We start from the raw sequence: 24,965 nt of genomic DNA, 5'->3' as shown, positions 1-24,965 counted from the left end.
ATTTTTAAAACAGTAAAATTTCACGTTAACATTATTTCCCCTTTTTTGTATTATTTATTTCATTCATAAATTGCTTCCCATGAGGCATCCTGGCAATTTATAATTTTGAGATGTTGTAATTTCTAAACAATCTGCATAAACACATGTGATTTGGTTTAGGGAACGGAATAATCAAAGGTGTTAATATATTAAACTAGGACTAATTCATTTTTCCTTGCATCAAAAGCTATCGTTTTCCAACTAAACTGAATTCCACTTCTGGTTCTTGGAGACTTACCTACTTTTTTCTTATTAGCCATATCCAGAAGATCCAGCAGTGTATAAACCACTCTCCCAAGAAGAGCTGCAAAGGATAAAAAATGAAAAGAAACAGAAGCAAAATGAGAGAAAACAGAAGATATCAGAGAATCGTAAACATCTGGCCAGTGTACGGGTTGTACAGAAGAATCTTGTCTTTGTAGTAGGATTATCCCAACGCCTAGCAGATCCAGAGGTAAGCAGTTGCCAGGGATCTGCTCTTCATTTGCAGTAATTGTATTCTGAACTTTTGCTGTAATTACCATGGTTGCCAAATAAGTTCCTTTTCAAATTGGCTGATTCTCCTGGACCTTTTGGCAGTGTCCCAATACCATCAACCACAGTATTCTTTACAGGGCTTTAGGGTACATCACTTGGCTCACTTGGTCATTCCTGCAGGATAGCTTTCATAAAGTGGTGCTGGTTGACTATTACTCTGCCTCATGACCTTTAGTTTGGAGATCTGGGCTGAAATGTCATCAGTCTGCTGCTGATGCTCAACACGCACGTGCACGTGTGCACACACCCATATTTTCATCATATCCTAGAGAGACAGTGGAAACTCTGAACTGATGTCTTGAAGGGACAGTGTGTGACTAGATGTGGAGAAACAATCTTAATTAAGACAGAAATATTGTTGGTTGTGAGAACCAGTTGAGCTGTGGTTAGTTGTATAGTCTGTCTTGGATGGGGTTGCACTTCCCTAAAGAAGGAGACTTTCAGCTTTGGAGTGCTCCTTGATCTGGATATTCACCTGGTAGGCTAGAAGCGTTTCGGCTGATATGCCAGGTATACTCTATCTTGAGGAAGACATTTCTGGCCATGGTAGTTCAGTCTGAAGGTTGCTAAAGCATACCATGCCCTTTACATGGGCTTGCCCTTAAACGCTTCCAGAAATTTTGGTTGGTGCAACACTGTCACCAGACTATCTGAAACTGGTCACTTTAGGACAGTGGGTCTCAAACTTTTTTTGTTTGCGGCGCACTGTAAAACATATAAAACATTTCTGGTGCACTTCGTGTACAAAATTAAAAATATATTAATATATTTTAAACTATGAATAAAAATAAATTATGGAAAACTATTACCCTATACAGATGGGTTTCTTCTCATTTTTAAAATATACTTTCATAATACTTGAGGCACTCCTAGCCACCTCTTAGGGCGCACCAGTGTGCCTGGGTTGGAGAATCACTGCTTTAGGATATTGCTATGTTGGTGTTCCATCTGCAGGGGTGCCAACAGGATTTTCTGGGCCTGGTAGGTTGGGCCCTTTGACCCCGTCACAAAGAAGATGCAGATTTGCATAGATTTGCCAGTGCTTTGTGTTGTATGCAAATTTGTGTCCTCTTTTATAGGTGGAGTGGAGGGCCCAAAAATGAATTGGTGACCACATCTGTAATAAAATATCTGATAGACAGAATGTGAACAGGTGAAGTTTTTCCCATAATTGTATTTCCATACTAAACGAGACTTAACTTACTGAATTTCTGTCTGCCACACAGCTATTAAAGACATAGGAGTCCTGCTGTTCCCCAATGTCAACTCCTAAACGAAAGCTTAGGCGGCAATTCTATATCCATTTACCTGGGAGTAAGCCCCATTAAATGCAAAGACTTGCATCTGAGTAGAGATGTGAAATTTCTAGAAATTTTGAAACCATGGGAACCCCCTCCCCTTTTGGGGAAACTGGAAAAATATGCAGTTTTTTAAAGCACCCTTTACAGAGTAAAATATACTTTGTTACTTTAGGAATATAAAACATATAACTTGGTTTTCTCATAAAATCATCATGTTTGGTGTATTAAAAGTACAGTTTATTCAGACAGATACAAATTGGTATACAGTAGGGCCCCACTTACCGGCATTCCGCTCATGCGGCGGCTTTCAATTTGGGGAAATTCCCCGTTTTAAAGCTGATTTTGCGACATTTTCGTGTCATTTTCACACGACGTGGCCCATTATAGTCAATGGGTTCCGCTTTACGGCGGGGGCCTGGTTCCTAACCCGCCGTATTAGCGGGGCCCTACTGTACTGATTGAACAGGAACTATAATTATATGATACTGTACATAGTCTTAAATGTCTTCTTGTTACTTGGTTTTTGAAATCATTTTGGAGAAGGAAATTTATAAACACCTTGTCATGAATATTTTATTCATCATTCTAGAAGAGAATTTTTCATAAGAATTTTTCATAACCCAAAGTTTTTAATGTTTCAAATTTTTGAAAGAAGAACAAAAAGACTTCAGGGAATAGATAGAAAAAAACATCACCCCCCCCCAAATATTTTCTGGTTTTTCCCCAGGCCTTCACCTTTCTACTTCTGAGTAGACATGTATACCATTATACTGTAAGTTAGCTATATAACGAGTTCTATAGGTGTATCAGCAAAGTTGTTATGAACCCACCACAGAAAAGAGGTGTCCTGGTTGCTAGGAAAAAGGAGGGCAAACTATAGCGATTCCAAGGATTAGAACATGAGATGAAAGCAGGAAAAATGCAATAAAAGGGAGGGGGAAATAGTGGTGCCTTAGGATCACTCATTTACCTCACTCATCAGTCTCATCTCTAACTTTACTCATTGGCTAAAAACACCAAAAAGCAGGAGCAACCAGGCTGCCTCACCTCAGGGAATTTGCTTAGAAGGGTACATGTACATCTTGCTTCATAACTTGCTTTCTATGAGGGCTAGAAATTAACTAAAAAAAAGAGATAGTCTGGGGTCACTTGTGGCTGTGGTCCTGTTACATCTGTGCCCGCTGTACCTGTTGCCCGGCAGTCCTGTTGATCTGCACTGGCTACCTGTTTGCTTTTGGACTCAGTGGTGTTGGCTCTTAAATTTTTTAAAAAGTCTAAAATGGTTTAGGGCCTGGGTACTGCCTTCTCCTGTATTGTACCTGCTGTTCTCCTCATTCAACCCTCATTACAGGGTATTGCTCCAAGATTTGCCAATCCCTGGTGACTGAAATATGAGGGAGGGTTATCAGGAGTAGGGCCTTTTCAATAGTAGCACCAACCTTATAGAGTGCCCTTATGGGCCTCATATAGCCCCATAATTTCATGTTTTTTCACACTTGCTTAAGACTTGGATTTTCTGTGGTAGGGACTGAGGGCCATTGGAAGGAACCCATTATAATATGGATAGGCTTCAGGAGAGAGAAGGCTGAAGCTATCTGGCACTAAATGTAGCAAAGGCAGTATGTGATATGCAGAGCTCGGAAAAGTTACTTTTTTTGAACTACAACTCCCATCAGCCCAATCCAGTGGCCATGCTGGCTGGGGCTGATGGGAGTTGTAGTTCAAAAAAGTAACTTTTCCAAGCTCTGGTGATATGTGCTCATTAATAAATACTGTCATTACTAACGGAGCAACAGTTGGATAAGTAGGTTTCTGCCTAAATCAACCAAGATAGGAGCTAGGGTGCGTTTCCAAATCTGGGACAATAAAATCTCACTTCTCGAGTGGTTGGTGCTGGGATTTGCTTAATTGCCACTGTTTTGCATAATTCATTTGTAACTACTTAACAATATCCCTTTAACTTTGTTACAAAGAATTTTCAAAGTGAGTAAAAATAGTTTCTTAATCAAGTAAGGTTTAAATAGTGGTCTGAGTTTTGTTTGAGCTGCTTGTTAATATTGCTTTTATATCAGTTAAATTAATTTTCCATACAGGTTTTGAAAAGGCCAGAATATTTTGGGAAATTTGGTAAAATACACAAAGTTGTCATCAACAACAGCACATCATATGCCGGCTCACAGGTAAGATACTGACTTCCATTTGTCCTGGGCAAGAGGTGGGTGTTCAGCTGGTCTTCAGCAATTTCAATGGCATGTGGATGATTGAGTGTTGACACACTTTGGACAAAAACATTCCAGAAAAAAATAACTTCAACAGCCCTATTTTACTCTACATATACTAATAATCAGAATCCAATTAATTCTACAACCTAGAATGCTCACCAGTGAAATATTTAAATACCATGAATTGGAATGTTATTTCAGTTAAGGGCATCCTTTAAATGTAATCTGTTTAATTCTGTTTTTTTCTGTTTTTATTGGGAAGTCTTTATCTATAGAACATGATTTGAAATGACACTTCCCTGCAAATATGTGTCCAAGTCTTCTTATTTGTTCAGTTTAGAATGTAGGCTCTTATTTTTCTCTCCATGTATATCTGTTCAGAGGTGTACTTGCATTCTAACCTGAAATGTCCCATGAGTTGCCGCAGCTGTTTGGTGGTGCAGAAGTCGATATACTAGAAATCTGTTGCAGTTTTTCACTTGTTTTCTGAGTTTGCATTGTGCCTCATTGAAGTTCTCTGATTATACGTTAATCTGGTGAACATGCTAATGTCATACTAATGCGAAGATTCATTCCTGTCTCAAAGTATATGCTACTTTCTTCCTTCAAATTTATTAGTACGAAGGAATATATTACTTTGGGCACTTTTAAGCTTTTAGACGTTGGCTTCAAAATGGATAGAGGAGCAAAGATCAGGTAAAAAGTTACAAAGTAATTGTAAGGAAAGAAGAGAATCTAATTGCATGATAAAGATTTGGGGGTAAAACTATGGTGGTCTCATTGTTATGAATGTCTTATGGGTCAGTGCACATAGCAGTCATTTAGCTGGGAAGCTGTCAGTTCAAACCTAATTTCAGCAAGTCATTATTTCAACCTTGTAAGGTTTTAGTTTCAGCTTATTGATTGTTTTACCCACATGTAAATTTAATTCATTCTGAAGCAATTGTATTTAGGTTTTGCATTCATGTTGTGGCAGACATTGTCTTAGAGGTATTCCTCATGTTTGTATTCCAGGTGCAAGTGCTTCTTAAAATGGTGCTTGCCAGATGGAGTTTCTATAAGTACTAGTATTACAAAAATGTTTTTTAAATCTGCTGTCCGATTAATGAGCGGCACTCCTATAATCTAGTTAAACTAATCAAACATTGCAATCATAATTATTACTGCACTTCTGTAAAGTATGATGAATCCTTTGCAGAGGGCTTCTTCCATAGTTTATTTTAATAACTTCTATATTAAATACTTCAGAATTTTGTGAAGTTCAATGCTACATTATAGGTTAAATAATTAACTGAACTGTATGCTTAAACCTTTTTTAATTATCTAGGGTCCAAGTGCAAGTGCATATGTAACTTACATCCGGTCAGAAGATGCACTCAGAGCCATACAGTGTGTCAATAATGTGGTAGTAGATGGAAGAACACTTAAGGTAATATTAATGTGTGTATTATAAGTGTTTGTAATAGAGCTTGGAAGATTAGTTTTTAAAAGGAATAAATTACATTTACTGTTACATGGCTCCAAAAAGGAATAAATTACCATTACAATTAAAATTGTTCAGAAAGGAATTGGTTACTTTACCGTTACTCAAAAGTAATCACTACAGTTACACTTAAATTGCACCTAAAGCAGCATTAAAAATAAACATGCACACCCAGAAGTAGTAGAATAATTATTTTTATCTATAAGACAGTGGTAGTGATCTCTCCGGTGGTAAAGGAGGCAGAGGTTGCTACTCAGATCTTTTCACATCAAACCAAGTGCAACACACACACTCTCTCAGCCAGCCAGCATAATCTCTCTGACTTAACCACCTCCCGGACCCTGCTCTGCCACGAACTAAGAGACACCGACCCAAGCCAACATTTTCCTCTGAGATGCAAAAAAGTTAAAACACTGCAAATGCAGCAAAGTAGCCAGGGTGGGTGGCGGAGGCTGCTTTGCATGCCAACTGCAAACATAGTATGCTCACGCACACACACACAATCTTTCACCTCCACAGTTCTTTATCTCCATTCCGCTGCTGCCTCCTTCTCTTTATCTGTGTTCTTGCCCTCCAGCTGCTTTCCCCCTCCACTCCATTCTTTTCCACCACCGTCCATTTTTTCAGACAATTGTTATTTCCACTCCACCCCGTCTTGCTCTCTACTTCCTCCCTCGTCGCTTCCTACCCACCCACAGAGCATGAGGGAAGAGCGATGCTGCACAGAAGCCCAGTTTGAGGCGCACAATTTTTATCCACAAATCAGAGGAGCAGAAGACTTCCCCTGCCCCCCCAAGTAATGGCCAAAAGTAATGCTGGAAACATTACAATTACCCCTCAAAAGTAATAAAATTACACCGCTTTCTATTACAATCAAAATGTAAAGGAATTACCCACTCGTTCCTCAAAAAAGTAATAAATTACAAGTAATACATTTTTTGTAACTAATTACTTCCAAGCTCTGGTTTGTAACTATATGAGAATAAGGCTCAATTGTAGTGGTAAATGTCTAACCAGTTTAAGTAGTTAAGCACCACGGCATCAAAAGCTGAATTTTAAAACAGGTTTACTTCTGCAATATATAGTTAGCTCTTCTTTATAATTACTGAGATGTTTTGTTTTCCACCAGGCATCTTTAGGTACCACAAAATATTGCAGTTATTTTCTGAAGAACATGCAGTGTCCAAAACCAGACTGTATGTATCTACATGAATTAGGGGATGAAGCAGCCAGTTTCACAAAAGAGGAGATGCAGGTATGTGGGTTGCAACCTGTACCACAAAATATTACTGCAGTTTTCTCATTTCAGATCCTGATTAGTAAGGCTGCAATCCAATACATACCTACTCAGAAGTAAATTCCATTGGTTTCAATGGGACTTACTCCCAGGAAAGTGTGTACTGGATTACAGCGTAAATCAGTGCTGAAACTACAGTTCCCATTTCAGTTATGGTTTCTTTAAACCATAGTCCGAAGTGTTGAAACCAGCACATGGGGAGAGTGGGGAGCATGACGGCCTGATTTTTGTTATTAAGCCAGGATAGTTATGTCCAAACTGGCCTGACTCTTATTCTCTGTCCCTTATTTTTGAAGTGGAGATAACGGTAACCTCCTGCCCAAGGCTAGATTGAGAGGAAACATAATAAAGACTGCAAAGAGTTCTTGTTACAAATTAGAAGTGATACTGTCTGAACTGGGAAAGGTAGCAAATAGATTTGCATACTCTGTTTATAAGTAGATGTGTTTTTAATTTTTTTAATTTAAAATATAAAAATAAAATAGGTAAGTGATTTCCTGTGACAGTTCATTAGTTAGTGATGGATGTTATTTTTCCCTTCTTTCAAATAAGGCATTTTAAGTTGTGTGTATATATAGTGTGACAAACATTATACTGTACATCTTTGTGGGGGGGGGAATTCATTTGGAAGTTTAGTGAAAGTGGTATTTCCAGAATATATCTGAATTTTGTTAAAACTAAGAAGACATTAAGCCAGCCTTTCCCAACCAGTGTGCCTCCAGATGTTGTTGGACCACAACTCCCATCAGCCTCAGCCAGCATTGCCAATGGTCAGGAAAGATGGGAATTGTAGTCCAACAACATCTGGAGGCACACTGGTTGGGAAAGGCTGCATTAAGCATTAGGATACCCTGGGAGTGCAACAGTTTATACTAGACTTTGATATATCTTGAAGGAATATTTTTTAAAAATTGAATGTATTTTGGACATGCATTCTTCATCAGTAATGATATCTTATTCCTATAAAAGCATTAAAGTGTCTCTAGCAAAGTTAAACCACCTTATTAATAGAGAATTAACTTTTAAAACTGCTACATATGTTACTGCATCTCTAGCAATTGCTAAATGAGGAGATCAGGGAGCAGATTTTTTCCATTTATTGTGGTCATGCATTAAAAGTTAAGAACTGCTGAATTTATGTGTACAATCAGAAATACTAGCTATCACCTACGTTTGAATCCCTTAATGTCTTTGTCTTACCAAGATTACCATAGGAAACGTCACTAAAATTGCCAAGTTAATCAAACAAATTGAAAGTGAATATCTGAACCACATCAACAGTCTTTATGCTTCCTCTCTTCTAAAATGAGAACCAGCACAGCACATTACTTGTTTCTGTTATTTGGGCTCATTGCAAGTGTTGCTACCACTCACCATATGCTCAGAGGCACATGTTACCAGATTCTTCCAAGCTATACAGGAAGTGGATTGGATTGTGGAAGACCAACCCAAATTCTGTTTGCATTTTTACAAATTTGTAGGCCAGTACAATATCTCAGAGAGGAGGTCTGCTGCCCTGATGCATTCACTATAGCTGGCCAATTCCCCTGCTTTTTAAAGTTTTATAGAAATAAGCCTTTCAAACCTATGGCAATTTGTTATCTACACTTTTCAGTGGTTTTTCTTGTTGCTGTCTCTTCTGCTCGTAGAGTGAGTTGTTAGTTGTATTCTGATATACCTTTCTTTGGTGGTGGATAAGGATGTAGTGTTTTGACTCGGATTTTACTGTTTTACCCAGGCTTAATGTCTGACTGTTTTCACTTTACCCAAGATAGACATCTACCTTCTTTCTTTCCAGAATACAAGGATACTTAGGAATATACTTTACACACTCTAGATGAGGGCACCCCCAAGATCAGGTGCACATGCTATCCACAGAGGCTTTCCTTGTCACCCACAGGGTTCCTTTCCCCCACCACTCACTTTGCGGAAATTATCCTTGAAAGAAGCATTCTGTTGTAACCAGTATAATAGATTGTTGTGTGTGCTTGGTTGATGTATGTGTGGTGCCCATCACAGTTTCTATCATTTGCAAATGTGCCCAGAAGCCTGAAGAGACCCCTGCCTGAAATGTCTGTAAAGCCCTTGCTTCCTACCTTCATAAGCCTACTGAGTGTTGCAAGACTTTTAGGACTCTCTCCACCAAGGAAAACATTTCTCCTCCTTCTCATTGAGTTGTATCTAGTTAGTACCCTTTGTTAGTAGTTAGCAAACAATGTGTATCTATATATGTCAATGGACATTCACCTTAAGGGACTACTATGTCCTCATCGTGTTTCCAGGGAATCTCTCAGAAAACTTTGCAAAGCTGCCATGTTTGCTATCCTGACCACATTGCTCAAATGGGTGTATATAACAGTAAAATTAAGTTTTCCATTTTAAGAGTTTGTGTTGAGCATCTTTGCATTTGGGGTGGGCTGTTATGAACATTGATGAGCGCACAGGTTACATGTTAAATCTAACATTTGGTTAACGGATCTAAGTTCATGTAAGAACTTTTGCACAAAAGTTCAGAATTCATTCATGAAAAGTTGAGTGCTGAGGTCATTCTTTTCACAAATCAAAATTGTCTTTTGTACTTACTTGAAAACTTGTTTAACGTTAAATTGTAACATAGCTAGAGATGTGAAGCCTTGGGAAAAAACTGGAAACTTTTGTGGGAGTGATGTTTTTTCCTGTTCCCCCAAGACTTTTTTTCAAAAAATTGAGGGGGAGGGGGGAGGGGAGCGGTTCTTTTCTGGACCTTCATTCATGTCTCTAGACATAGCTAGAGCTAAAAGTAGCTTGAAGGCTAAGACAGGGATGGGGAACCTGAGCCCTTCCAATGTTGTTGTATTCCCAACTCATATCAGCCCCAGCAAGCACAGACAGTGGTTGGGGAGGATGGGAATTGAGGTCCCCCAGTTCCCTATCCCTACTTTAACTAATCACTTTGTGTCTCCTTACACAAAGAGCAGTTTACTAAAGAAACTAAAATGGGCATTTTATAATAATATGAAATGTGATCATTATCATGAATTGTTCTGAGTTGAGCTTTCACTTAAATTGGAAAGGTCTTATCTAATTTATAGTAAACCTAATTTTCTGCTTTATGCAGCAGCAAAGTGACACTCTTACCAAAAAAAGCCAAAATAGTTGTCATAGGCTTGTGATTTGGGGGGGACATGAACTAGGCCAGCTTAAAATGACTTTTTATTGCACAGACGGACCTTTCAAATTCAAGCTTGAGCAGAAGAAGGGAATTTGCTGTAGAAACATTCACTTTAAATTACCAGGTTATAAATTTTTCTCACTGCAGGCTGGTAAGCATCAGGAATACGAACAGAAATTACTGCAAGAGTTGTACAAGTTAAACCCCAACTTCCTCCAGCTGTCTTCAAATGTAGTTGACAAGAACAAGAACAAAGTGGCTTCACTACAGAGGTACGATGTGTAAGTAAAGGTTCTCTGTCAGTGCTTTTTAGTTTTCATCAAACCCCTTTTTTTCTCTCCCTCAGCACTGTGGTTCACTGCCTTACTTGCTTAAGCCAGCACACATGACATCTTACTTCCCTTACATCATTATACAGATGTATGCAGCATTTTCAAACACTTGTGCGTGTGTTTACTTAAATGAAAGCTGCTGCCACACCTATATATGTAGTGAAAATAGAACATCTCCGCACTTATGCCTACACTGATAAGGTTTTGTGATACATTCTGAATTTAAGTTTCAGCAAATGTTCTAACTAGAGCATTGTTTACTATTGTGAAATCAGCAGGGTATGCCTTTAAACTGGGAATACAAATTATGATATTTACTCATTTTAAATACAACACTTCATTATTATGAACAAATTGGTTCAGCCTTGCCTTTAGAAGGTGAGAATGCCATGGAGGGCTCATCTGAAAGACAAAGTTAATTTGTGAAAAGTTCTGATTCTTGGCAACTTAGCTGAAGTTTGTGTTAAAATAAGTTGGCTGCTGATATCTAGGGTGCAGAGTTTGACAGGGTAACATAGGTTTATATGTCTGTGTAACAAAATATTGCTAAGGATTTTTTAAAGTTAGCACCTAGATATTCCAAGTTATAATTTTAAGTGGTTGTCTATTTCTGGAAAAGCTTAACTGGTTGGTAGAAGTGCTGTTAATGTTTAGAATCTGAAGTAATATTTGTACTTGCAAAATACTACTTAAGTTATAATGGTTGTCATGGTGCCGTCACCTCTGGTTAAGCCTCTTCAGCCATTAATGCAGAGGAACTTAACTGATTGCATGGGAAAATCTGTTTGCAAATGAACATCAGTACTTCATGACCATAGCAAACAAATGGTGGACAAAAATTGGGACTCTTTAGAGGCTTTCTTAAATAGGAATACTTTTCAAATAAGCTTTCAAGAGCTACCTTGCTTAGGATCCTAAACTACTTTGTCTAATGCCAAATAGTGGATTGACTTTATCTCTTAAAGGAAATGAAGAATCTTGCATTCAGGAAAGTTGACAAGAGATTTATAAAAGTAGAATTTTATTAGCAGAATTTGGATTAGACGTGTCGATTTTTCTTACAACCTTGCTGATATTTTGACTCTGGGTGGGACATCATCTCAGTTTTGTCATTTGAGAGCGTCTCATACCTTCTTGTTATACTCTGACTATTGAGTTAATGTGAGCTTTAGAGAGAAATACTGTTCAAGAGCTTCAAGAGAAATTAACCAATTGTCATGAAAGGGTCAAGTGATATTTTCTCTCACAGGGTGGTCTGCACAGAGTAGTCAGACCTGATGAAGTCCCACCATAAGGCAAGAAGTGACAACAAGAAAACAGAGTATTCTGAAATGGCAACAAATTTGGCTCTAGTCAGTTTCAGCAGTAGGAGTTTATCTGGGACTTTATTCCCATTCTTGCAAAAAGATCCAAGGTGGGACTTTGATGACTAATGGTGGATTGGGCATGCATGACCATTTTATGTGCCCCACAAAACAAAGTGAGAATAAGCTCAGCACCTACTGGTGCATGTTGCCTGAATTGTCTGTGCTCCCTCAGTGGTCTCTTAAATCTCAATTGATTAATTTTGTAAGATCCCAGACAGCTTGAAAGATGAAGAATTTTTTTAAATGCTAGCTTCTTGGTACCCTCTTATCATCTGTTTTGATGTTTGTTTGCCATTCTTAGCTACGAATCTAATAAGTGAGCATGTGACTTTCCATGGCCTTAGAGTTCAGTTTTGCTCCTGAAACAAGTGTCATCTGAATAGCAAATACAGATTTCTATTCAAAATAGAAAAATTTATCTGCTGCTAAAGGCTACTTCATGAAGATTTTTTTGTGCTTTCTCTGTTATGAACCTCTCTGCACCAGATATCTTTCATTGGTCCATAGGCAAAGGCTTAGGTTCCTACTACTTTGATTCCTCCAGTGCATCTGGGCAGTAACTTTAAATGGCTGTCTAAAAGAAGCCAATTTATGAATTCATCAGTTATCAGTCTTAAAATCTAGAAGTGAGATTTAGACAGAAGCAAATACCATATAGTTATGGACTTTAGAACAGAGAGTAGACTAATAGATAAGCATGATATGAGATTAATTGTCAACTTGGTAAATGGGACTGACAGTGGTACTATATTTATCTTCTTGCAGTGACTGAGTTATGGAGCCAATCTAGAAATGTGTGGATAGATGAGAGACTTGGTATGAAAACTAAAAATGCAACCAAGTTTTCTAATTACAGCCTTGGTTTTGCTTGGTTTTAGGAAGCAGTATTATGTGTGCTTGTTCCACTTTCATTCTGAGAACTCATAAATTCATTGCATTTCAAGGAATGAATGGTAAGGCAAGACATTGCTTTCAAGAAGATGAGGATGTACAGTATAATACAGGTCTCCAACACATTCAGTGTAAGATGCAGTTCTAAATATCCTTCATTCCTTATAGGGATGATGCTTTCAAAAATAATCAGATGAACCAAAGGGACTAATGAGGAGAAAGAAACGTCTATAATTACATTGATGGTTAATGTTAATATCTATTAGCATATGCATACAAAATCCAGCAGGAATATCTTTTTAAAGATGTAATTCCCTATTTCAGTTTGCTTTTATTCAGACTCTTAAATAATTTTACATACCAGAAGAATTTATTCATTTTATTTATTTATTTATTACATTTATTAGTCGCCCATCTGGCTGGTTGTCCAGCCACTCTGGGCAACGCACAACATAAAAACATACAATTCACATTACAGCCTTAAAATTCCAACAATAACACTAAAATCTAACCCACCCCAAAGGCCTGCCTGAAGAGCCAGGTTTTCAGGGTCCGGCGGAAGCTCATCATGGCGGGGGCATAGCGGATGTCATTTGGGAGGGAATTCCATAGAGTGGGTGCTACAATTGAAAAAGCCCTCTCCCTAGTTCTCAGCAGTCTAGCTGTTTTAACTGGTGGGACGGAGAGAAGGTCTTTTGAGGCTAATCTTGTTGGGCAGCAACATTGATGATGCTGGAGGCGCTCTTTCAGATGGACTGGGCCAAAACTGTACAGGGTTTTAAAGGTCAAAACCAACACCTTGAATTGGGCTCGGAAAGCAACTGGTAACCAGTGCAACTCCTTCAGCACTGGAGTAATGTGGTCTTGCCGGCGGCTACCCTTAATGTGGCGAGCCACGACATTCTGTACCAGTTGCAGCTTCTGCACCGTTTTCAAGGGTAACCCCACGTAGAGCGCATTACAGTCATCTAGGCGAGAGGAGACCAGGGCATGTACCACCAATGGGAGCAGATGGTTTGGAAAGTAGGGGTGCAGCCGTCGTATCAAATGGAGTTGATACAATGCCGCCCAGCTTACAGCCGAGACCTGAACCTCCATGGACAGCTGGGAGTCAAGAATGACCCCCAGGCTGCGGACTTGGTCTTTCAGGGGCAAATGTACCCCATTAAGCACCAACTTAACATCCCCCAACCATCTCTTATCTCCCACGAATAGTACCTCAGTTTTGTCAGGGTTCAGCTTCAGCTTATTGCTTCCCATCCAGCCACTCACCGACTCCAGGCACTTGGACAGGGTTTCCACAGCCAACCCCGGTGAAGACTTGAATGAGAGATAGAGCTGCGTGTCATCCGCATACTGATGACATTGCAGCCCACATCTCCTGATGATAGCTCCCAGCGGCTTTATATAAATGTTAAACAGCATCGGGGAGAGGATGGAACCCTGTGGTACCCCACAAGTGAGAGGCCATGGGTCTGAGACCTCATCCCCCAGTGCCACCCTCTGGTACCTATCAGAGAGGAAGGAACGGAACCACTGCATTACAGTGCCCCCTATGCCCAGCCTCTCCAGGCGGTCCAGGGGAATACCGTGGTCAACGGTATCAAAAGCCGCTGAGAGAATCTTATTCAGTGATCAATGCTTTAAATTAACATACTTTTGGAAAGTTTTGGGACAAATACCTAAAATGAGAGGAACCGGGTAATGTAGATGAACTTAGTTTCACTAGAACTGGTGTAGTGATATTTCCACAGTGTATAATGCAGGCCACATGGGGGAATCCTCAAGGACATTGCATGGATATAATAGCATATCACCTGGAAGGCAGGGGTAATAATATTAATAAAAATAGAAAACACTGGGATGAAATTACAGTTTAAGGACCACATATCTTGGTCGGATTCACCTAAAAGTTTACAAATGTAAGTGTAAATCTGCCTGGTGCAAGAAACAATTTATTCCTACAGTCGTAAGGGCAAACACTAAAATTTGTGTTGAAGATCTCCTTATTCCTTTGCACCATATATGGCATGAGGAATAATTTCCCCAGTGTTTCAATATTAAGACTTTCTCCATAACTTGAACTCTTTTTTACTTTCACCTCTTTCCAGACCCAACAGTAATAACAAAGATGCCTGGCCATCATTACAGAGTTCAAGTAAATCAGTCAACGGCTTAACAATGGAACACAGGAAAACGCCTCCTATTTTAGAAAATGGCACAGACCCAGAACACATGACTCCAGATGGTCCAGATTCAGATTTCGGGTAATTGTGCTGCCTTTTATACTTTAGTTAGCTTTCTTTCTCTCCCACTGATGTGGAGGGATGATTCTCTAGCCTCTATTTGAGAGCTGGATTCAAATTAAAAAGGTTGGCCTGAACCACTAGGTGATACCTAGGTGGGGGGAACTTCACATTATTCTGCAGTGGGCAGTTTATTCAGGAGAAGGCTAACAGGTGATTATTAAAGGTATGGGTTGTGAACAGGCAAGACATTTTTATACAGTTGCCTTCTGCGTCAGTGTTATAGCAAACTACATATTTCACTTCAGCAAACAACTTTAATGTTTTTAAAGAGAAAATGCTGCATAGTAGGAACTCTAATCTTTTAGGTAAAAATCCTTTAGTTGACTGGTTGAATGCTTTGAACTCAGTTGGCCAGTTCTAAATATTTTACCCTCTTCACCCACATATTTTGGTATTACACAAGTATGACAATGGATTGCGGTGCATTAGCTTACCCGCTTCCTACAACTACTCAGATCTGTGGATGTTGGATTCAAAATCCAAGTTGCATAACATATCTATACTGGCTTATATTATTCTTCTGAATCTGGAAGACTTGAGGGCCTATTTAATGTGTACCGTTGCAGTGTGGAAACTGTTTTCTTAGGGTCTGGTTTCCCAGTGTAATAGATGGAGGTGGGGGAAAGCAGCCATATAGGTTGCCTGACTCCAGTGTTTCCTGTTCCAATGTCTCTGCTGTACTGAAGGATCAAACTAGGAGGTTACTCCCATGTCACATCAGTAATGTATATGGTGAGTCTTAGTAGTAAATAGGAGAACCAACTCAAGCATTGAAAACTAATTCTTCAAACTTCATAATTAGAAATCATTGCGAGTGTGAATACTTCTGGAAGTACAATTCTAATGGAAGACCTTCTTTATTTAACAAAACATCCCATGACCCTCTTACCTAAGCTTTGGTACTTCTCTGCTCAGAAGAAAATGGTCTGTTTTTTAGATATTCCTTTGTAGATTATTATAGTATTATTGAAACATTGTAGAAATCCTTTATATAAAACTAAACATCCCCTAGGTTCTTGTTTGGTTATGGGCATATGAAAAATGCTTTGAGAATGTTGTACACGTCTGCAGTACAGGTTAAGCTGACCAGGATCCAAAGGTCCACACAATGAATAGGACTTTCTCACCTTTTCCCCACTATAGTCTCTTCCTCCATCACCACTACCATCATCACGCAACTGCTCCAAAAGGTCAGAAAAACTTTCAAAACAGGATTTAACATGGCACAAAAGGACTACATTTGAAATTAAGAATTGGCAATCTTCCCTCTGCCCCAAGGCGGTGGAAGTGCTTTTCACTCTTACATTGGGACTCTTTGGGTTCTAGCCTTTGCCTGTGGCTAGTTTTATTCATGAGATGGGCTAATCTGGTACTTTTGAAACCAATTCCTCTAAATGGATCCTGAGTCTAACTCTGATGTTGAGATTTTCAGAGGCATTCTTTCACTGACCTCACAGGGACTCCAGCCTACTCATAAGAAAGGGGTTTTGAACATTAAACAATCTTTGTGAAACAACTATGTTTCTGACTGCAGAACTGAAAGATAAATAAAATGAGAAAATCATTAAGAAATACACAGGTTTCAGTTGATTAGAAGTGGTGTATGTGTGTTACATTATAGGCTGAAACAATGTAATATTACACACTTATATGTCTCTTTTTCTACCCACGAGCTTATGGTATTTCTGCAAGTGTGCAGATTGCTATCCTTTTTTTTCCCCCCTTCTCAGCAGAGCTTGAAAGAGGAGAGTTCTGCCAAAACCTCTCTAAAATGTAGGCTGGAGCTAGAATGTAGTGGTCATTTGATTTCTATTTTTTTTCCTTAAGTTAATTCTAAACAGGCACACTTAATTCTTTGTAGAATACTTATTTGTGATGGTTCCCTGCTGCTGTGATTGGATCCAGGTGAGATTGGCTATCCAGTCCTGCAGCATCAACTCATTTTTGAAAACAGGACCACATCAGGGCACTTAGAATTAGACTTTAGGAAGAGTTTGGGAATGACCAGTATAGCTTTGAAGGGCTCCTTAAATTCATCTTACAAGTCTCAGTGTTAAAAGCAGGAAGTGATTCTCCTCATTTACATGCTTGTGACTGAGACAAAACCAGCAAATGGTTTACCTACTTCCTTGATACTTCTTTTTGTTACTTTTTAAACTGTATAGAAGGCTTTGTCAGTACATTGAATAAGGAATAATGGTGACTGCAGACAAAGTACTATACTTCTGTAACAGACTGGATAGAGTAGCTGTGGAAATATGCACTCACAGCAAAATTAATATGTTATTTAAGATTGTTAAATATTGTAGGGAAAGAGTTATTCATTCAAAAATTCAGTAATGTCTTAACAGTCTTATACATTAGGATATTTGAAAATGTATTGTTTAATTGATATAGAAAAAAGGAGATATGTTTATCTTATATAATCATATATGCCTAAGGTTATTTAGCAGGTTCTGAAAATACGTAATTTATTATGGTCTTTGTCATTTCATCTTATAGACTGTAAAAAAAAGCAGAATATAGTTCTTGAGATCAGTTTTGTTCTGATCTGTTCTGTCCATTGCAAAATGGACATTACAAATAAACCAATAATTATAGCTAAGAACATAAGAGCCATGCTGGATTAGACCAAAGACACATCTAGTCCAGTATCCTGTTCTCACAGCAGCGAACCGGATGCCTGCCTATGGGACACAGAACATAAACACAACACTGTCTCCGCTTGTGCTTCCCACTAACTGGTTTTCAGAGGCATACTGCCTAGTTACTGGAGGTCCTATACGGTCGTCACGGTTAGTAGCCATTAATATCCTTATCCTCCATGAATTTGTCTAAAACCCATTTAAAGCCAAGTTGATAGCTGTCCCTTTATCTTGTGGTAACGTGTTACTTAGTTTAACAATGTGCTGTGTGGAGGAGTACTTTTTGTGTTTGTCATTAATCTTCTAACATTCAGCTTCATTGGATGACCCCAGATTCCAATATTTGTGAGACATGGAGGAAGAACTTATCTCACTACAGTTTCTTCTTGCTGCCTTGGGCGTCTTCTGGGAAGAAGGGTGGGATAAAAGTTTAATAAATAAATAAGTGTCTTATGTCCTTCCTTCTTTGCCCTTTTTCTAAACTAAAAAAATCCCAAATGTTGTAAACCTTTCCTCCTGGGGGATTTCCTCCAGCCCCTTGATTATTTTGGTTACCTTTTTGGCAACCTTTTCCACCTCTACAGTATCTTTTTTTTTTTAACGTTTAGCGGCCAGAAGTGTATATAGTATTCCTAAGTGTGGTTGCACCATAAATTTGTAGAATGGCATTACAATATTTTCAAACCCTTACTTAATGATCCCTAATTTGGAATTAGGCTTTTTCATAGCTGCTGCACACTAGGTTGACATTTTCATTGAGCTGTCCACTACGACTCAAAATCTCTTGCCTGGTCAGTTACAGCCAATTTGGATCCCATTAGCATATATATTAAGTTGGATGTTTTGCCCTGATATGCATTACTTTACACTTACTAACATTAAATTGCTTTTGCCATTTTAATGACCATTCACTCAGTTTGAAGAGATCTTTTTGGAGCACCTCACATTTCCTTTTTGTTCATATTACTCAGAACAATTTGATATTGTTAACTTGGTCACCTCACTGCTCACTGGTTCCAATACTGGTTCTTTCATTCCCTGCAGTGGGATACCTGTCCATTTAATCCTTTTCCTTGTTCCTTCACCAGTTACGTATCCATAAAAACCTGTCCTCTTATCCCATGACTGCTAAGCTTACTCAGGTGAGGGACTTGGATCATCTCTGTCTGTTTGCTGACTCTCAAAGAACTTTAATGAGTTAGTGAGACTGGATGTACCCTTGCAGAAGTCACACTGGTTCTGCTTTAACCAGACTTATTCTATATGTTTGGTAATTCAGTTTTTAATCCTGTCCACTAGTTTTCCCAGAATAGATACTAACCTGCCTGTGATTTCCCAGATCCCCTCTGGATTCCTTTTTAAAAACTGATGTTGCACTGGCTACTTTCCAGTCCTCTGGTATGGAGAATAATCTTAGGGACAAGTTACATACTTTTGTTAGGAGATTGGCAATTTTACATTTGATTTTATTCTTGGACTTCATTTTTAGCAGTGTGAGCCTTGAATTTTTAAAATTTCTTTTGCATTTCTTTTGTCAAAGTTTATGTACCTTTTTGCCATCATATTGGATTATAGCTCGTCCTATCATCCGAAGGCAAGAATGTTTCTGAAGTCAAGACTAGGGCGTCAAGCCCCTCCCACTCTCCAGTTCATTCTTGCCTTCGTCCGCGCAAGATCTAAAGCTAGTGACTAGATAAGTTTTGTGTGACAGAGTGTGGAGCTTTGTGTGTTTATTTCACGTTGTTCCCTTTCCTCTGTCTTGTCTTTTACTACTGTTTGTGTGTCATTCCTGGGGATTTCCTTGGGGAGGTTCCCCCTTGCCCGGGTGTTTTTCTTCCCAAGACAAAGCTTACAACGGTTTAGAGAGATCGCAGCTGCGGTCTCTCTCCCTCAGTGGCAGACGCAGCCTTAACCAGGAGCTGCGTTTTTTCCTAGCCTGCTCAGCCACCCTTTTCGTGCCCTGACGATCGGGAGCCTGCTGCTGTGGCTTCCTTTTGTCTTTGGCTTTTTTCAGGGGCGGCACTTTCAATCTCCCCCGCCAGGAGCCAGCTTTTACTGCTCTTTGCCTTCCCCGACTCGTCCGCGGCGTTTAATACCTTGCCGGGACGGTCTCTGCAGACCGCGGCTGCGGCTTGCCTGTTTGCCGATCTTTCTTCCTGCTCGGGGAGTTCCCTGGCTGCTCTGCCTCCTTGACGGAGGCTTCCCTGCATACCTTATACAGCCGCGATTGCGTTCTATTGCAGCCTATTTTCACGGCGTTTTTCCCTCAGAGCCTGTGACTGCGGCTCTCCATACTATCAATGTCCCTTTCTGGTTGGACTGCCTCGCCTCCCCCGGATCGTTTTGCGGCAATTTAAATCTCGCTGCGACAGTTGCTAGCAGGCTGCGGCTGTGGCTTGCTCCCAGTGTCCCTGGCTCTCCCCAATTACTAGGGGATGTTTTGCTCCATCTTCCGTCTGTGGCAAACTTTCTTCCTGGCTTTTATAGCCGCGATCGCGCTTCTCAGCCCCGCGGCTCCAGAGCGCCTTTTTTATTTTTGGAAGCCGTTTGTTCGGCTCGCTAGTGTTCCCCGGGGACCGCCATTGCTTCTTCATCTCCACAAACCTTTCTGATTGGCCAATTTTCCCTGCTCTTTTCGCGGGCGCTATTTTGTTTGTCTCTCTTCAGTACTGCAAAGGGGGGTCTCTTTTACAAGGGCTGTGGATAGCAGAGCCCAGGCTCTCAGTCAGCTCCCACAGTGTGATCTACCTTTGTGTGTGTGTTGCAGATAGGATCCTATTGTTCTTCACAGATTCCTTTATTAAATCTGCTACTGCTGCTAGCTCTGGCAACAGTTTGATTACTGCAACTATCTGAACCAGTACAATCTCACTGTGACTGTTTCATCAAGACTATTGCTACTGCACTTGCTTTGCACAAGGCTGTCTGAACTGTACATTCTGCCCCATCCGTGGCCGGGTACCAAGGCTGTTGATATTATGCAAAGCTGTTTGAACTGTACATTCTGCCCCATCCGTGGCCGTGTACCAGGGCTGTTGATACCTTACAAGGCTGTCTGAACTGTACATTCTGCCCCATCCATGGCCGCGTACCAAGGCTGTTGATATTATGCAAAGCTGTTTGAACTGTACATTCTGCCCCATCCATGGCCGTGTACCAAGGCTGTTGATACTGTACCAGGCTGTTTGAACTGTACATTCTGCCCCATCCGTGGCCGTGTACCAAGGCTGTTGATAATATACAAACCCGTTTGAACTGTACATTCTGCCCCATCCGTGGCCGTGTACCAAGGCTGTTGATACTATACAAAGCTGTTTGAACTGTATGTTCTGCCCCACCTGTGGCCGTGTACCAAGTCTATTGATACCACGCAAAGCTATTTGAACTGTACATTCTGCCCCATCCGTGGCCGTGTACCAGAGCTGTTGATACTGTGCAAAGCTGTGCAAATATTACATTCTGCCCCATAATGTACCACACCTGCGGATACTGTGCCAAGATATCTGGACGTGCATTCTGGCTGTTCATAGTGTACATTCTGCCCCATCGTGGCAGTGTACTTAGCCATCAGCCAGTGCATTCTGCCCCAGTCGTGTGCTGTGTACTGAGCCTGTTCGGGTCTGTGCATTCTGCCCCATCGTGGCAGTGTACTGCTACCCTTAATATATATATGATGGCAGAACAGCCAGAGACAACCCAGGCAACCATGCCGAAACAACAGCCAGAGACAAAACAGACGACCAAGCCTAAACCACCTAAGGCGGTCAAACATAAGCATGCTAAAGCAGTTGCCAAAACTAAACATCTTTCCAGCCACAGCACAACCAAGCGGTCTTGCTATGTCTCTGTTCCAGTTCCAGAGGGGTCAACCCGTGCACAGCTACCTACCCTCTTTCATTCTCCTGCTGCTTCCTCTGAGGGGGAGGACTTTCCGGGTTTTCCTGAACAGCCAACGGTCACCCAACCCGGGGCTTATTCTTCTTCACTACCTGTAGGGCCGTCCGCACTTCCACCTATCCAAGAGCAACTGTCTACATCTCCGGGACTGCAGCTGTCCCATGAGTTCATTTCACACCTTCTAGGGCATGCTGTCGTTTCTCACTCAGAGACAGTCACCATCACAAGTTTCCGCTATCCCTCAACACAGCGGGGACCAATTTGTACACAGTGAGACGAATCCTTCATGTTCTCCAAATCCGTGTGACATGGCCAGGGGCAGGTTTGTTGATGACGTCTCTTGTGTGGAGGAGTCCGCATTTGCGCTGCAAGATGAAGGAGACGACTGGAGTGACCATTCGGAACATGAGCAAGATACATCCTATCGCCTCTTCGATCCCACTCCAACTGCAGCTGCCATTCCCGCTTTAAAGGGGACCAGGGTCTTGAAATCCCCCACTCCAGCAGAAAACTACATTCCTGTGCCAGATCCCTTCGCTAAACTGGCCAAGGACGAATGGTCTCACCCTCTACAAGCATGCCGATTTAATAACATTGCGGACAGACTTTATCCTTTGGCCCCGGACTTTACTACCAAACGGGCCGTCCCTGGCATAGACGAGCCAATTTCCAGCTTAGTTTCCAGATCCCTCTTGCCAAGGAAAGGAGAATCTCATTTAAAGGATGCCACTGAGTGGAGACTGGACTTTGCCTTACGCAAGACTCATGAGGCCACCGCCTTTTCTATGCGTGCATCTACATCAGCCTCTATTTTCACCAGGGCAGCGATTATGTGGTTGGATGACCTCATCGAAGATCCCAGTCCAGATCCTGTTTTTCTGTGCAGATCGCTTATAAAATTGCGCAAAACAGTTGCTTTCGTGGCCGACGCCACCTTGGACGCGAATCAGCTAGGAGCACGCGCCATGGGGCCTCAAGTTGTTGCCCGAAGTTGTTGGCTTCGTCACAGGCAGGCCGACTCTACTGCCAGAGTTAATCTATCACGGGCACCTTATGCCGGGTCATTACTTTTCGGCGAGGAGGCACTAAAGGCAGTGCTTGTTGACCCTAAGGACACTCGAAAGCCTGTCTTGGCCACCGTCAGAAACATCGAGCGCAGACCTTTTAGACGTTTCGCTTCGTATCGCACGTCTCAGCCCTTTCGAGGAACGCGGCCCGGGGGACGAGGCCGCGAGTTCCCAACATATGATTTCCGCTTCTCCAGAGGAGGCTGGAATAGACGTTTCCAGGGTAGAGGCCCACGGTTGGCTAGTTAACTTCGACAAAAGCCATCTACAACCAACCCAACGTCTACAGCATCTAGGTGCAATGTTGGACACCCTGCAAGCGACTGTGTTCCTGTCACCAGTTCACATAACTGCTATCACAGACATCACAAGATCTCTGATGCACAAAACATCTGCAGACATCATGCTTCTCACCAGGGCTCTCGGAATGTTGGTGTCCACCATCCATATTGCGCCATGGACTCGAGCTCATACTCGCCAGCTACAGTGGGCCTTGCTACCGTTCCAACACGACATTGCCAGCTCAAATCATCGAGCAATCCCCTTGAGTCCCACACTGCGCTTGTCATTCCGCTGGTGGACAAGGGTACAACATCTCACCCAGGGCACTCCATTCAGAGAACCCCACAGGACTGTCATTACCACAGATGCCAGTCTCCTTGGCTGGGGAGCCCACTGCAACTCCCAGTTAGTTCAGGGAGTTTGAAACACAGCAGAGCAAACTCGAGGCATCAGTTGGCTGGAACTAAAGGCTGTCCACTTAGCTGTACTTCATTTTCAGTCTCTTTTCCACTTGGACCATGTCCTCATTCGAACGGACAACACGTGTGCCAGATCTCATTTAAACAGACAGGGAGGCACCAGGTCCCGACCTCTGCAGAACCTGTCTTCCCTCATATTCGACTGGGCAGAACAACATCTGCAATCCTTGCAAGCAGAACATCTCAGAGGAATTTGGAATGTGACAGCAGACTGGCTTAGCAGACAACAGGTCTTTCCAGGAGAATGGAAGCTTCATCCGACCGTTTTCCATCTCCTCCAGCGTCATTTCGGCGCCTTCTCAGTCGACCTCTTTGCCTCCAGTTGCAATTGCCAGCTACCCAGGTACTTCGCACGATACCTGGACATGACAGCGGAAGCGGTGGATGCCCTATCACTACCGTGGCTGGATGGCCTATTGTATGCCTTCCCTCCAATACCACTGTTAGCCAGAACCTTGAGGAAGGCGCGGCGCGAGAGGGCCAAACTGGTTCTGATAGCTCCATATTGGCCCCGTCGACTGTGGTTCTCGGATCTCCTTGCCATGTCAGTGACGGATCCATGGACGCTCCCAGTCAGGCCAGACCTCTTATCCCAGGGTCCAATATTGCATCAGGATCCCAATTGGCTCAAGGTAGCAGTGTGGCTTTTGAACGGGGACATTTGAGATCGGCTGGCCTGTCTGATGCTGTAATTGACATTATTTTTGCCTCGAGAAGACCATCCACTGCTCGTATTTATCAACATACTTGGGTGGCACTTTCCAGGTGGTGTCAGATTCAGCACCTCGATCCTTCACAGGCTACAATACACAGGTGCTGCAATATCTTCATAGGGGCCTCATGATGGGACTCAGATTCAACACATGGCGTCCACATGCGTCCACTCTGTCGTCCATTCTCTCAGTGCCCTCCACTGGTGCCCCTATTGCCTCACATCCGTTCATCAAACGCTTCCTCAAAGGCACTACTCTACGTTCACCGGCTGTAGTCCACCGTTTTCCCTCATGGAGTTTGTCAAAGGTGCTGCAGGCTTTACAACGCCCTCTGTTTGAGCCCCTCAGGACTGTGCCTTTACACGTCTGTTGTCATTCAAGGTCCTGTTCCTGATCGCGATCACTTCTGCGAGACGAGTTTCGGAACTGGGCGCATTGTCTTCTGCTCGCCATCTCTGTGTCTTTCACAAGGACTGTGTTGTGCTGAAAACTGATCCTTCCTTCCGTCCCAAGGTCAATTCAGTTTTCCACTGCAACCAGGACATTATTCTTCCTTCATTTTGTCCGAATCCTACCCATCCTCTCGAGAAGGCATGGCATTCGTTGGATGTCCGGAGGGCTCTCAAGACCTACCCGTCCAGGACCCAGGAGATACGATGAACCGAGTCTTTGTTTGTATCCTTTCATCCAAGGTCTATGGGGCATAAAGTAGCTAATTCCTCCTTATCCCGCTGGTTGCGTGCATGTATTACCTTAGCCTATGAGTCCCTTAAGCTCCCAGTTCCGCCTAGTATCACAGCTCATTTCACTAGGTCAGCAGCCACTTCGGCTGCTTTTGCTACCAACGCTCCTGATGCTGATATTTGTAGAGCTGCTGTTTGGTCTACTCCACACTCGTTTATAAGGCATTATAAAATAGATCGTTATGCCTCTGCCGATGCCTCCTTTGGCAG

General features: G+C 41.7%; 1 protein-coding gene across 9 annotated transcripts in view; it reads left to right on the top strand.

Annotated features, from left to right (window-relative positions):
- CNOT4 (CCR4-NOT transcription complex subunit 4) overlaps positions 1-24,965 on the top strand; it is a 101,426-nt gene that overhangs the window by 31,833 nt on the left and 44,628 nt on the right. For 4 of the 9 annotated variants that reach the window (XM_061639456.1, XM_061639460.1, XM_061639464.1 and 1 more), the window contains 6 exons: positions 296-493; positions 3,971-4,057; positions 5,427-5,528; positions 6,712-6,837; positions 10,178-10,311; positions 14,732-14,887. In XM_061639456.1, the coding sequence (XP_061495440.1) occupies positions 296-493; positions 3,971-4,057; positions 5,427-5,528; positions 6,712-6,837; positions 10,178-10,311; positions 14,732-14,887 (803 nt within the window). The remainder of the gene's footprint in view (positions 1-295; positions 494-3,970; positions 4,058-5,426; positions 5,529-6,711; positions 6,838-10,177; positions 10,312-14,731; positions 14,888-24,965) is intronic. The other 5 variants (XM_061639458.1, XM_061639461.1, XM_061639459.1 and 2 more) reach the window with 3 other exon arrangements.

This window comes from Rhineura floridana, chromosome 8 (assembly GCF_030035675.1).
Source record: "Rhineura floridana isolate rRhiFlo1 chromosome 8, rRhiFlo1.hap2, whole genome shotgun sequence".
NCBI classification, from domain to species: domain Eukaryota; kingdom Metazoa; phylum Chordata; class Lepidosauria; order Squamata; family Rhineuridae; genus Rhineura; species Rhineura floridana.
This window is presented reverse-complemented; position numbering and strand designations above follow the sequence as displayed.